Below are 13,536 nucleotides of genomic sequence, written 5' to 3'. Positions count from 1 at the left end.
GGACTAGGGCATGGGGACCGGACCAGGGAAAGACAAGGACAGAGCTATTGATGATCCCCTCCCTCTCCCCACAGGGCTGTCCTCACCTGTGTCCCCGCTGCAGCAGCAGCAACAGCGTTGGGGCTGGGGGTACCAAATACCGGAGCTCCTGGCCCCCTCTGCAGAGCTGCCGGAGTTCCTCCTCCTCCAGCGCTCTCTCTCCCCGCCCCTCTGGAGCTTGTCGGGAGATGAAGCGAGAGGCAGGGAGGGGCCACGTGGCTCCCAGAGCCCCCTCCCCTAGGACAGCTTGAGAGGGACCCTGGGGAAACTCCGCCTCCTTACAGAGCTGGTTGGGCCTCAGTCGCGTCATCTGGAAAATGGGGGTGGCAGGGAACTTTGCCAGTTCTCCCCACCTCCTACTTCCTGGACTCCCCCTTCTTTCTGCCCAGCTCCTACCCCCACTGCCCCCAGGGGCCCTCACCCCCACCCGTCTGAATCAGCAGCACTTAGCAGAACCAATCGATGGGGAGGCGTCTGTTAATGGCCCCAGAGCGGAGTGCCATGGGGAATGATGCAGTGCTGTGTCCCCTCCCTGCCCCCAGGCTGTGGAAAGGCGGAGAGGGGGGAGGGGGAACTGGTGGGGATGTTTCTTTAGATGACCAGACCTCCAGATTTGCTCTGGAGGGAGACCACACACAGGTCAGGGCCCAACTTCCAAAGCAGACTTTGCTTATGGGGCTCCAGTATACATCTTCCAGTTTGGAGATGCGAAATAAGGGGCTAGGGTAGTACAGATGGGGACAGTCCAGGTACCACCCCGCTTCCCGGAGGCCCCTTGCCAAAAAGAGCAAGGCTTCCCATCTGTGTGTATCCAATGCCCTCAGATCACACCTCTTTCCATACCGGGCCCTGCTTCTGGGTATCACAACTCCGAGTACTAGATGTCGCTGGGGTAAGTCTGAGTGTTCTAACCCTAGCTTTGCCAAACTTGTTATGTCCTTGATTGGGTGACTTGTTACCCCACTTGTCAGATAGACTTATCCCAACTTGACAGTGTCCTTTAGGGCTTTCGCTGGAGTACCTCGAACGGGGTTGGCATAAGGTAAGGCCTGGCAGGATGCCTAGTCTTAAGTAACTAAAGGTGTGTGAGGCGAATCCGATAAAGTAGAACTGCCTAGCCTTGCGAGCCATTTACCCACCCATGCTGTTGACTTGCTTCCTTTTCAGACTGATTTGCCCATGCCTTCACACACCCATCCTTCCACCCACAAGACCAATGACTCTGCCCATTCCTCTATATCTGTCCACAGTCCCCTACCCACTCGTCCTCTGTCCAACCTTTTGCCAACCTACCCTTAAGTATCACTACTCCATTGTCTGTCACTCCATAGCCTCACCTGGCATGGATGCATCCAACTTTCCCCTTGCCATTCATTCCCTTATACATCGAGAATTCCACTCTAGCCTTCGTTTCCAGTTTACTCCCAACCATAAATCCATCAGTCTACCCATATGGTTAATTCATCTGCTTATCCATTTGTCCACCCCTCTAGACATCCAGCTGCCCATTTATCCATACTCTCTCCACTTACTGATTCATCTCCTCATTTATTCATCCAGCCACACATCCATCTACCTATGCATTTATTTCCCTGCTGTGCAACCACCCACTTATCTATCCCTCGGGCCATCTAACCACTTAGCAGCCCTCCCATCTGTTTATTTATCTACAGCCTCAATTTTATACATAGCCACCCACACATATATCTGTGGATGTTTCTGCTCTACTCTCATTGAGAGGTCTGTCAGGAAGCAGGAGAGGTAAAAGGAGAAGAAAAGCTAATAGCCAGAGGTCACCTTCCCAATTCCAGTGCAGTGACCACCCCGCTCCCAACACATCCCTCTTGATTGAAAAAAAATGAGACCAGACAATCAGTGGGTGGGCCCGTCTGGCCAGATGGTATTTTGGCCACATAGCCTTTACACGCACACTCACACACATACACACGTTGCTGGAACATTAAACATGGACTGCACCCCCACCCAACACCCCCAGTCCCGAATGCAGAGTTTAGCCAGGCTTCCAGACATAAATTAAAAAATAAAATAAAATGAAACAGAGTTGGTCTCTGGGAGGGAGAGCTCATGCAGAGTTGAAGGCAGATGACCCTGGGAACCAGAGCCAAAAAGGAATACTCCCTGCCCTTCCCTCAGGATCTCCTCCCCAAGGGCCTCTGCCATACATCAGGGTCATCAACACCAGCCATATATAGGCCTCTAGCCCCTTTAATGTCCGTCTCCCAAACTATGAGATTTGGTGCCAGCCTCCATATTTTCCCACAACAGCCCAAGGGAGTGAGTGGCATTCTGGAAAGGATTAGGAATAGTTGCAGCCTGTAGGTCTTTAGTTGGCTTCTCCTGGTTCTAGGTCTGGGTCAGGGGACCCCACACATTCCTTGCTGAGTCGCACAATTTCCTGGGATAGAACTTCCATGTCCTAAGAAACAAATGAGCCATCAGGAGCTAGAGGAGGGGAAGAAAGGGGCGACTCTGTTAGCAAATATGAGGTGTTCTCTGTAGTTAGATGGACTGAGGGATGCTCAGTGCCCAGTGGTATCCGGCCTTGGACAGGAAGATTGACCACCTTCTCTTTATAACAAATGTGAACTTGCTTCTTCAAGGCAAGAGCTGGCTATGACTCCCTTAGGAGGAAGGATTATTTGGGCAGAAGTATGGGGAAGAATTAATGTGGGTAAACCTATGGCAGGTGGATCCGGTCACAAATGAACTTCGTAGAGGACAAGAAAGCTGGTAGGGAGGCAGGTGACAAGTAGGTGGGCTAAAAGGCAGACTGCTGAGTTCATGAAAGACCAATAAATTGGCAAATGGATGGCGGCCTTGGAGATGATGGTTGACAGAGAGGTGGATGCAGGGAAACAGGTAAACGGGGAGTTGAGTGCATATGTGGATGGACGAGTGGGCAGAAGGACAGATGGCAGACTGATAGGCTAACCTGGGAAGTTGATTGAAGGATAGAAGCGGTGAACACAAAAGGGTGGTAGATGACTGGAAGGTGGTAGCTGGGGGGACAAGGGCCAGTTGGAAGGACACTGTCAGGGACTGTGTGGGTAGGGAAGCACTGGAGGGATGGGTGGGCAGGCTGGTGGTCCACACTCGCCTTGTGCAAGTGCATGTTCTTGGTGAGTTGCTCCTCCAACATGTTCTGCAGCTTCTTGTTCATTTCCCGAAGGTTCTCATCGCCTGGCTTCACTAGGTCTCTCAGGACACTGCCCAGCCCACTTCGGTCTGTGTGGCCTGCTGCCACAGACACATCTGCAAGGGTCCAGGCTGAGCACCACCCCCTTGGCAGAGCCAGGGTTGGTGGGAGGGTGGGAAGACTGGGCAGAACCAAAGGAGAGAGAAGGAAAACAGAGAGCAGGCAAGAAGGGAGAGAGAAAGGCAATGTTCTGTTTGGGGGCAGAGGCTTTGACATGGGGAAACCCGGCTGTTCTTAGTTATGTGACCCTGGAAAATGGGATAATTGCTAACTCCTGGTGCATGTGACTCATGGGGCACACAGTAAACTCTCAGAGCACCTATTACTGAATTGGGAATAAAAGCAGAGAGGTCAGAGAGGAGAAGAGGGCTGATGGTACAGTGCACGGAAAACTGTATGGCTAGGTGTACGCATGTGCACTTGGAATCCTAGCACCTGGAAGGTTAAGGCAGGACAACTGAGAATTTGAGGCCAGCCTGTGCTACAAAGCAAGTACCGGGCCAGACAAGGCTACATAGCAAAATCCAGTTTTAAAAAAGCAAACAAATAAAAATGGAAATAGAACAATAGAGCTACTAAGAGAAGATAAAGTAGGGGAACAAAAAAAACATAGAGAAATAGAAAGCAAGGGAGAAAGAAGTGTAGACTAAAAGACAGAAGTCCAGAGAAAAGCACTAGAGGGTGGTGGGAGGCGAGAAATGAGGAGTACAAAGCAGAAGCCAGGCAAAAAAAAATGCAACGCTTCCCTGCTTCCTCTCCATGGCTCATGATCTTGTCAGTAGCTTCACTGAGTTTCAAGAGGGAAAAAGGAGCAATGGAACAATGGAAAAGGAGGGGGCAGGTGAAGGTTTCACTGTGGGTGAGGGCTAGAGACGGGCACTGACCAATCCGGCTGTCCATGACGTAGGTCTCAATGATGGCGCTTTTCCGGCAGAGGTCTTCTGCCATAGAGGCACTGCTCACCTCCAGGTGTTTCACCTGCAACATGATCCACCCCATCTCAGGCCCCTCGACTTCCCATTTTCTCCCATGAGGAGGGACCCAGACCACTCCCAGACACCCTTCCCACCCGCAACCCCATCCCAGGGCATTTCAGGTGAGGACCAGCAAGCAGCCCGACAGCACCTTCTCCTCTAGCATCCATTTCTCCTGCTGTGTCTCGGCCAGCCTCTGAAACAGTTCAGCCACTTCCTCATCTGACAGCTCTGCTGGCCGAGGGGGCTGGGCCTGAGGACTGCTGGATAGAGACTAGGAAAAAGAAGAAAGAGAAAAATCCAGCCATTCTCAGCATGAGGTAGGAGCCGGAGGCACATGGGCAGGCATAGGCTCTGGGACTGGAGGCGCAGGCCACACACTTGGCACTCTCAGAAAACTTCACATTTCCTTTGGCTTAAAGGGAGGCAGACAGTGTTATCACCACCACAAAAGTGTTGCTGAGAGGATTGAGGGAAATCCAGCAGCAAATGACATCTAATTCCCAGATGGCAGGAAATGGAGGCAACAGTGGGAAGAGCTAAATGGTACCATTAAGAAGCGAGCAGAAAAAGCTAAAAGTGGGAGGGTTCCTGCAGGTCACATGGTCTGCTCTCTCCTCCACCATCGGATGTCTAGAAGATAGGACCAGAATAGACACGAGGGACGTAAGAACAAACGAGTAACAAGCAAAGCCAAGGTGGACTCCAACTGTGAATTCTAGCCATGACAAAGAGAAGACACTTTAGATAAAGTGAACATTTCCCACCTGAGGAAGGGAGAGCAAGCAGCCAACAAAACCAGGCCACTCACCATCTCAATTAGTTCTTTTTAAAAAATATACATAGTGATTTTTACTGTTTTTATTTATTTACATGTGTGTATGTTGGTGTGAATGTATGCCACATGGATGTGGGTACCCAAGGAAGTCAGAAGCAAGGGTTGGATCTCCTGGAGCTGGGGTTACAGGGAGTTGTGAACTGCCTGATGTGGATGCTGGGATTTGAACTTGGATCCTCTAGAAGAACAGTCAGTGCTCTTAACTGCTGTGCCACCACTCTAGCCTCCTAGTTGTTTTTTTTTAATTGAAAAAAATTTGGTTTTGGCTATGTGGTGGCACACGCCTTTAATCTTGTCATTCGGGAGTGAGAGGCAGGCAGATCTCTGAGTTCGAGGCCAGCCTGGTCTACAGAGCAAGTTCCAGGACAGCCAGGGCTACACAGAGAAACCCTATCTAAAAACAACAACAGCAATAAATATTTTCATACAATAGATTCTGATCAGAAATGGTGATTAAGATCTCTTGCTGCTCATGTAAGAAACTGGAGCTCAGTTCTGAGCATCCACATCCAACTCCAGAGGATTCTGAGGCCCTCTTCTGGCCTCTCTGGGCACTTGCAGGCATATGCATATGCCTATGTCAGAGTCTAGGAGCTGACAACTTCATCTAGCCTCTGTGGGCACTAGGCATACGTGCTACACAAACACACATGAAAGCAAAATATCCATAATATGTAATACATAAATACAAAAATAATGAATAAAAATGGGGGCTGGAGACATGGCTTAGCATTTAAGAGCATTTCCTGCTCATCTAGAGGATGCGAGATCAATTCCCAGCACCCACATGACAGCTTACTACCATCTATAACTCCAGTTTGAGGGAATCTGATGCCTTCCTCTGACCTATATGGGCACAGGGCACCAGGCACACATGTGGTGTGCAAATACACATGCAGGCAACACCCATTCACATAAAATAAGAATTAAAGAAAAAAAAACTAATGCAAGAGGTTAAAAATGTAGCTCAGTAATAGAACACTCGCCTACAATGTACAAGGACCCTGGATTCAAGCCCTGGTACCACAAAGAAAGTGTGTTTTTAGGCAGAATTTCATTATATTGTCTAGCTTGGCTTTAAACTGCTGAGTTCCAGTGATTCTCCTGCACCCTGAAGAGTTGGACTCAAAGGTATGTGCCACTATGACCAATATGAACTAAGAATTTATTTTTTTAAGATTTATTCATTTTATGTATATGAGTACACTGTAGCTCTCTTGAGACACACCCGAAGAGGGCATTGGATCCCATTACAGATGCTTGTGAGCCACCAGGTGGTTGTTGGGGATTGAACTCAGGACCTCTGCAAGAGGAGCCAGTGTTCTTAACCACTGAGCCATCTCTCCAGTCCTGAGCTAAGAATTTATAATAATAGTTTCTGGGAAACTATGAAAATATGATACTTAGCCAGGAGGTGGTAGTGCACACTTAATCCCAGCACTTGGGAGGCAGAGGCAGGAAGATCTCTGTGAGTTCAAGGCCAGCCTGGTCTATAGAGTGAGTTCTAGGACAGCCAGGGCTATATAGAGAAACCTTGTCTAGAAAAAGAAACACAACAAAAGAATCTAAATAAAAAGTGGTTGACAAGGAACATGATGTGACAGATGGCGATAGTGATCAGTCTACACTGTTGAAGCCACCAGTGGCTCATGCTTAAAATCCTAGCACTTTGGAGGCTAATGTCAGGAGGATTATCAATTCAAGGCCAGCCTGGGCTATATAGCAAGAATCCAATATCAAAAAGAGGAAGGAAACAATAAAATAGGGGCTGGAGAGATGGCTCAGGAGTTAAGAGCACTGGCTATTCTTCCAGAGAACCAGGATTCGATTTCCAACAGCCAAATGACAGCTCACAACTAGCTGTTCTAATTCCAGTTCCAGGGGATCTTCCACCCTCTTATGGCCGTTTAAGGTACACATACATGTGGTACACCGACAGAGACTTATTTTCATAAAATAATAAAATCAAAATGAATATTGAAGGCCAGGTATGGTGGCACATGTCTTTAATTCCAACACTTGGGAGGCAAACCAGGCAGAGCTCTATAAGGTTAAGGCCAGTCTGGTCTACATAGTGAGTTCCAGGACATTCAGGGCTATGTAGAGAGACCCTGTCTCAAAACAAACTATTTTTAAAAAGAGGAACAAATAGCCAGACATGGTGGCACACACCTTTAACCCCATCACTCAAGAGGCAGACCAGGCAGATCTCTTCCATGGTCTCCATAAGCAAGTCCCAGGTCAACCAGGGCTATATAGCAAGACAGTGTCTCCAGAACATAATAACAAGCTGGGAAAAGGGATTTCCTCCAGGAGGAGTGCACTTCCCACAGTGTTGCACTTTCTAGCACTGGGAGCGGTGGGGTTAACCTACAGACAACGGAATAGAGGGGCACAGAGAATAACTTAGTCTGCCTCCTGCATAGAAGTCTCAGGTTGATGGGTTTGGGGAGAAGTTGATAAAATGCTTTTGTCAGGGGCTGGGGTTGCAGTTCAGTAAAATGGCATATGTTGACATGTGCTCTGCATGTATGTATAAAGCCCCAGGTTCAATCCTCAGCTAGAATGAGACAGACAGGCACATACATACAGACAGAGAGAGAGAGAGAGAGAGAGAGAGAGAAAATAAAGACAAACACATAAAGAGACAGAGAAGAAATGCTTGTCCAAAGGTCAGTGTAGAAAATTTCAAGGGAGGAAAAAATAGGGAACCTCCAGACTTACTTAGAAGGTGACTCTTACCCTGGCTGGGACGGCTGAAGTCTCCTTCTCCCTCAAGATCTCCCGGTAGCTGAAGGAGGAGACACTACTGCTGTCCCCTGTCTGGGTCCTGCTTGGTGAGTTCATCTCAGAGAGAACCAGCTCCTCAAGGCCTGGGTGTGGAGGAAAAAGCAACCTGGGTCCGGATCCCTTGGAATCTCAGCACAGCATGAAGAGACCTCATCGAAAGACTTGCCAGAGATAGAAAAAGTAACACACCCGGACAAGCAAACTCAAGGACTGGACCGGGCAGACACAAGGTTGGTAACTCTGTTGGTAACTATGTCCAGCGGAAGAAAGGGAAGTGGGTGAGGCTAAGGGAAAGGGCAAAGAATAGACGCAAGATTCCAGTGGCAAAAGCATTCAAACCTTGATGCAAAAATAGGAAGACAGGGAGTTGAGAGTACATGGAGGCTCACACACGTGCAGGAGAATGCTCAGAGACAGGAAGCCAGCACATGGTGGAGACTGACAGAAGCCACAGAGAAAGACACATTTAGAGCAAAGATGGAGTCGGACTTGTAGCCATTTGCCTAGCCCCAAGTCCCATGTAATGAATGTATAAGAATAATGTTTAACATAAAACTCTAGGCCCAGCAGTGCTGGCACATGCCTTTAATCCTAGCACTTGGGAGGCAGAGGCAGGCAGATCTCTAAGTTTGAGGCCAGCCTTATCTACAGAGTAAGTTCCAGGACAGCCCAAGCTACACAGAGAAACCCTGTCTTGAAAAACTAAACAAAATGAAACAAAAAAAAACAAATAAATAAATAAAATTCTAATATATTCCCAGCTTGCTAACCGATTGAAACGAGAAATTACTTCAGGAGGCTGAATGTCTTAGGAGGAAGTTGGTACGGTGAGAGAGATGTCACGTGCCATGTCAGTTGAATGGCTGGTGAGCATGGTGGTACATGCCTGCAGGTAGATTACCTGAGCTGAGGAGCTTGGGGCCAGTCTGGGCAAGAGAGAAAAATCCTGTACCCAAAATGAAACAGAAAACATTGGTACTGAGTTGGTGACACTGCCCTTATAGTTGCTCCCAGGTGTCAGGGAAAGGGTTTAGTGCTTCAGAGGGATCCCCAGAAAGGGTGCAGAGCCTAATTGGGGCTCTTTCAGCACCTCAGTTGATAGTCTATTTTCTCTAAGTCTGTCTGTGATCTAAGACAGGCACTAGACCCGTTACTGAACTTGAGCTATTCCAATGTATTTACAGCTACTCCCAACCAAGAAAAGGTAAAAACCATTCCAGTTCTGCGTAGGCATGTCTTCTGCTTTGGGTGACAGAAGCATCGTGGGTTGAGTTAGCTGGATACTGAAAACAGTACAAGCCAAACATGGTGTCGGATGTCAGTAACCAAACTCCTAGGAAGCTAAAGCAACGTACCATGAGTTTGAAATCAGCATGGGCTACAAAGTGATGGTGTTTTAAAAAAAATAATAGTGATGATGATTGATGAAGAAGAAGAGGAAGAGGAAGAGGAAGAACAAGAAGAACAAGAAGAACAAGAAGAAGAAGAAGAAGAAGAAGAAGAAGAAGAAGAAGAAGAAGAAGAAGAAGAAGAAGAAGAAGAAGAAGGTGGTTGTGTAGTGCTGTTGCCTATGGAAATCTGTCTCCCTTGATTCACTATATCTGGAGGGGGATGATTGGGAGCTGGGCGTGGGGCTTGCATCACAGATCCTAGACTTACGTGGTGAGGATTTCCAGAATCCAAGAATGGAAACCGTTGAAGAAGAGGCGAAATAAAGGCAGATACGAAGCAAACAGAAAGAATGCAGGCAGAGAGAGGAACACAGAAAGCAGGAAGAAGACACATACACACATATACACAAACACACGTAACATCTTATGGACTGACTAGAGTTTATTTGTATGTTTAGGAACACACACACACACAGCAGACAGTGCAGGGAGAGAAAAGATAGACAGAATTCAGGCAGGACAAAGGGCTGGAGCAAGGGCTCAGGGAGCTGTAGAAGGCAGCCCAAAGGCGCAGCTTCAAAGCCTGCCCTCTCACCTGTGCGGCTCTTGCTATTGGTGAGGATCTCCTGCAGTCGCTCCTGAAGCTTATCAGCCCGTTTCCGCTCCAGGTGCAGCTGCCTCTTAAGGTCCTTGAGCTAAGGGTAAGGGGCAGGGTGGAGTGAGGGCTGTGGCCGGGGGAAGGGGGGGCATAAAGACAGGGAAAAGGTCCCAGGCCTCGCTAGCTTACCACAGCGCTGCCTTTCTTTTCCAGGATCCGCTGCCCATCCACTGTGTCCTTTACCTCCTGTGGTTGGAGAAGGCACAGCTGGGCAGGTGTTGGCATAGTGGCCTGCAGCGTATCCTGCCTCCCTGCCCCACCTCATTCTGCAAGCTTAGGCCAGGCTCGTGCCTGGGACCACAGATCTACCACAGACCTGCTTCAGGTTGCTGATGGTCTTCATGTGGCCATCTCGCTCCTCCTGGGCCTGCTGGAGCTGATCCCGCACATTCTGAAGCTCTTCCTCCTTACCCTGCAAAGCAAACACCAACTCAGGCCACTGCTCCTGAGCAGTCCCTGTTCTCCTGCAGGGGTACCCAGTACCGTGAGACAGGACCACCATTCAAGAGGCACCTTCAGCTCGGCAGCATGCTCCTCCCGACACTGTTTGAGAGTTTCCTCGTGTTCCTGTTGCTGCTGCTGCAAGGATTCCTACAGGAAGAGTCCCAGGTCTGTTCACGGTCTCCAAAAGACAGTGTGTCCACTTAAGGTCAAGTAAATCTTAGCCAAATTCTTTGGGTATTTATGAAAACACCTTTTTATTCTGAGACGAGGTCTCAGAGTATAGCCCGAGGTCTCAGTATATAGCCTGCACTGGCCCTGAACTCTCTTTTTTTTCCCCTCCTTTTCTTCTTTTAAAAGATTTATTTAAGCCAAGCAGTGGTGGCGCACGCCTTTAATCCCAGCACTTGGGAGGCAGAGGCAGGCGGATTTCTGAGTTCGAGGACAGCCTGGTCTACAGAGTGAGTTCCAGGACAGCCAGGACTATACAGAGAAACCTTGTCACAAAAAACCAAAAAAAAAAAAAAAAAAAGATTTATTTATTTTATATACATGAGTACACTTGTTGTCTTCAGACATACCAGAAGAGGGCATCGGATTTCATTACAGATGATTGTGAGCCACCATGTAGTTGCTGGGAATTGAACTCAGGACCTCTGGAAGAGCAGTCTGTGCTCTTAACTGCTGAGCCATCTCTCCAGAGCCCGAGCCCTGAACTCTTAACCTAGTAACTCACTGCCATTCTGGATGGAAAACATCGTGTAGGAAATGGCATATGCCTTTAGGCAGAAATAGTGGAAAAGTAACTATACCATTCCCATAGTAGAACAAGTGATTTGCATTTATATTTTCTTTCTTTAACAAGTCAACACTGCATGTCAGGAACATTCAAGTGGTTGTACATATATTAAGTCTTTTTCTGTAAACTTGCTAAAATACCTAGACAGTAAGGCATTACTTTCATCATTAATTTTGTTTTGTTTTTTGAGACAAGGGTTTCTCTGTGTAACGGGATCTTGGCTGTCCTGGAACTCGAATTGTAGACCAAGGTGGTCCGTCTATCTCTGCCTCCCAGGTGCTGGGATTAAAGAGGTGTGTTACCATGTCTGGCTCACCATTAATAGTTGCTGCTGGGAATTGGACCTGAGGCCTCATTCATGCTAACCATGTGGACTACCAATCAGCTTTTCTCTCAGTCTCTCCTGTCCCCTTTCTGCCAATGGTACAAATGGGCCATAGAAAGATGAACTACATTGCATAGAATCACATGGCTAGGAAGTGGCCCAGTCAGCATTCAAACTGAGGTTGACACCCAGCTCAAGTGTGTGTTCTTCTCTGCTACAGGACACTGCCTCTTATTGTCATGAGTGTTTTGTTTTGTTTTCAGAAAAAAAAAAGGCTATAAATGTTCTTGTTAAAATAAAAATTAGTATATTACCAAACATGGAAAGATAATGTATTATAAATTTTTTGGCAGAGGACACCATGAACAATCTAGGAGGAAGAAATGCCTGTACAAATCTACACCTAACCTGCTTTGCACCTTTACCAGGTACCACCAACTCACCTCAGCTTCCTTCAAGCGCCGTTCAAACCAGCCCTTGGCTCCATCCATGGAGTGTACCTGAGCCTGAAGTTCTTCCACTGTGTGCTGAAGATTTTCTAATTCCCTTGTTCGAGCCTGGAAGGAGAACCCAGACAGGAGTTGGGCAGCAGAGGCCTGAGCACTTTGCATATCACTTACCTGCCATCATGTCACCAGCAGCAACGCCATGGTCCTCAGCTATTAGGGGAAAAAAGGGTATTGTTACCGCACCCACCTTCTCCTCTCGAATCTGGCCCCGGAGCTCCTCTTCCTGCCGTTTTTTCTCCTCATGCAGCTCTCGAAGCTCCCGCTCGTAACGGGCTCGCACCCCCAGCATCTCCTTCTCATGCCGTAACCGGACAGCCCCCAGTTCTTCTTTGTGCTGGGACTTCTCCTGCAGTGTCTCCATGGCCATCTCATCCAGCATGACCTTCCTTTTCTCAGCACTCTGGGGACCAGGAGGGTGGGCCAAGAGAGTGGCAATTAACTTTATTTCCCAACACCACAAAATAACCACTCTTCTGTTCTATGCCCAAGGAACCAGCCAGACTCCACCTCTTCCCCAGCCCTTCAAACTGGCTGAGTCATTCACCAGTCTTTTTGGAAATGATCGTTTTTTTTCCCTCTTTCCAGTGCCAAGATTTGGCCATAACACTTCTTACCCACATGGACTAGGCCATCTCATTCCCTCTTCCCATGATGCCCCACCTTCCGAGCTTCCTGGAGATCCTGGGTCAGCTGCTCCTTCTCCTGCCCTATTTCCTGAAGTTGTTCCAGCAGCCGGCTATTGGCCCTTAACGACTCCTAATTCAGGAGAGAAGAGGAAGTTGGAAAAGAGTTCCTGGTAGGTACCAACGAACTAGAACACTTCTGGTACACCGTCCCCCGAATAAAGTAGGTGTTACAATCTTAATCATAATGGGAGAAATAACAGACACTGCTGCGTGCTCCTCAGTACTTTCTTCCCTGGTCCCTTAGCAACAGAATTTATAGTGGGAATTGAAAGTATTTCTCCCTTCATAGACAGGTAGGGCCATGTGACTCGCTTCTTGCTTCTTTGTATTCTCTTCTTTTTTTGACACAGGGTCTCACTATGTATCCCTGGCTTGCCCGGAACACTCTATGTAGACGAGGCTGGCCTGGAAGTCATCTGCCTCCCTAGTGTCAGGCTACATTCCTTTCTATTTTTGGGGGACAAAATGTTCCATCAAAAGTCTTTTTCTTGAGATAGGACCTTATTTCAAACTTGCCATGTAGACACCAGTGAGCCTGGACTCCTGACCCTGCCTTTACCTCACAAATGCTAAGCTCACGGACACTGGATATTCTGCGGGCTTGTTTTCTCCTCCATTCCTTCCTTCTTTCTTTGGTTTTTGGTTGTTTGTTTTGTTTCAAGACAGGGTTTCTCTGTATAGCCCAGGCTGTCCTAGAACTCACTCTGTAGACCAGGCTGGCCTCAAACTCAGAGATCGGCCTGCTTCTGCTCCCTAAGTGCCAGGATTAAAGATGTGTGCCACCACCACCCAACTTTTTTCTTTCTTTTTTTCTCTTTCTCCCTTCCTTCCTTCCTTCCTTCCTTCCTTCCTTCCTTCCTTCCTTCCTT

The 13,536-nt window shown here is 48.0% G+C and overlaps 1 protein-coding gene across 8 annotated transcripts in view; it reads right to left on the bottom strand.

Annotated features, from left to right (window-relative positions):
• Positions 1 to 1,911: 1,911 nt before the first annotated feature.
• The window catches only part of Gripap1 (GRIP1 associated protein 1), a 29,241-nt gene continuing 17,616 nt past the window's right edge, over positions 1,912 to 13,536 (bottom strand). For 5 of the 8 annotated variants that reach the window (XM_028770775.1, XM_028770772.1, XM_028770774.1 and 2 more), the window contains 12 exons: positions 12,642 to 12,737; positions 12,169 to 12,381; positions 11,916 to 12,029; positions 10,421 to 10,498; positions 10,224 to 10,319; positions 10,037 to 10,093; positions 9,845 to 9,944; positions 7,811 to 7,941; positions 4,382 to 4,504; positions 4,141 to 4,234; positions 3,158 to 3,312; positions 1,912 to 2,476 (listed from right to left, as the gene is read on the bottom strand). In XM_028770775.1, the coding sequence (XP_028626608.1) occupies positions 2,384 to 2,476; positions 3,158 to 3,312; positions 4,141 to 4,234; positions 4,382 to 4,504; positions 7,811 to 7,941; positions 9,845 to 9,944; positions 10,037 to 10,093; positions 10,224 to 10,319; positions 10,421 to 10,498; positions 11,916 to 12,029; positions 12,169 to 12,381; positions 12,642 to 12,737 (1,350 nt within the window). In that variant the 3' untranslated portion in view covers positions 1,912 to 2,383. Of the gene's footprint in view, positions 2,477 to 2,719; positions 3,313 to 4,140; positions 4,235 to 4,381; positions 4,505 to 7,810; positions 7,942 to 9,844; positions 9,945 to 10,036; positions 10,094 to 10,223; positions 10,320 to 10,420; positions 10,499 to 11,915; positions 12,030 to 12,168; positions 12,382 to 12,641; positions 12,738 to 13,536 lie in introns of those variants that run through there. The other 3 variants (XM_028770769.1, XM_028770770.1, XM_028770776.1) reach the window with 2 other exon arrangements.

Source organism: Grammomys surdaster, unplaced genomic scaffold (genome assembly GCF_004785775.1).
Source record: "Grammomys surdaster isolate TR1022 unplaced genomic scaffold, NIH_TR_1.0 204, whole genome shotgun sequence".
Lineage (NCBI taxonomy): Eukaryota > Metazoa > Chordata > Mammalia > Rodentia > Muridae > Grammomys > Grammomys surdaster.
The sequence above is the reverse complement of the archived record's forward strand: the minus strand, read 5'-3'. Positions and strand labels throughout refer to the sequence as shown.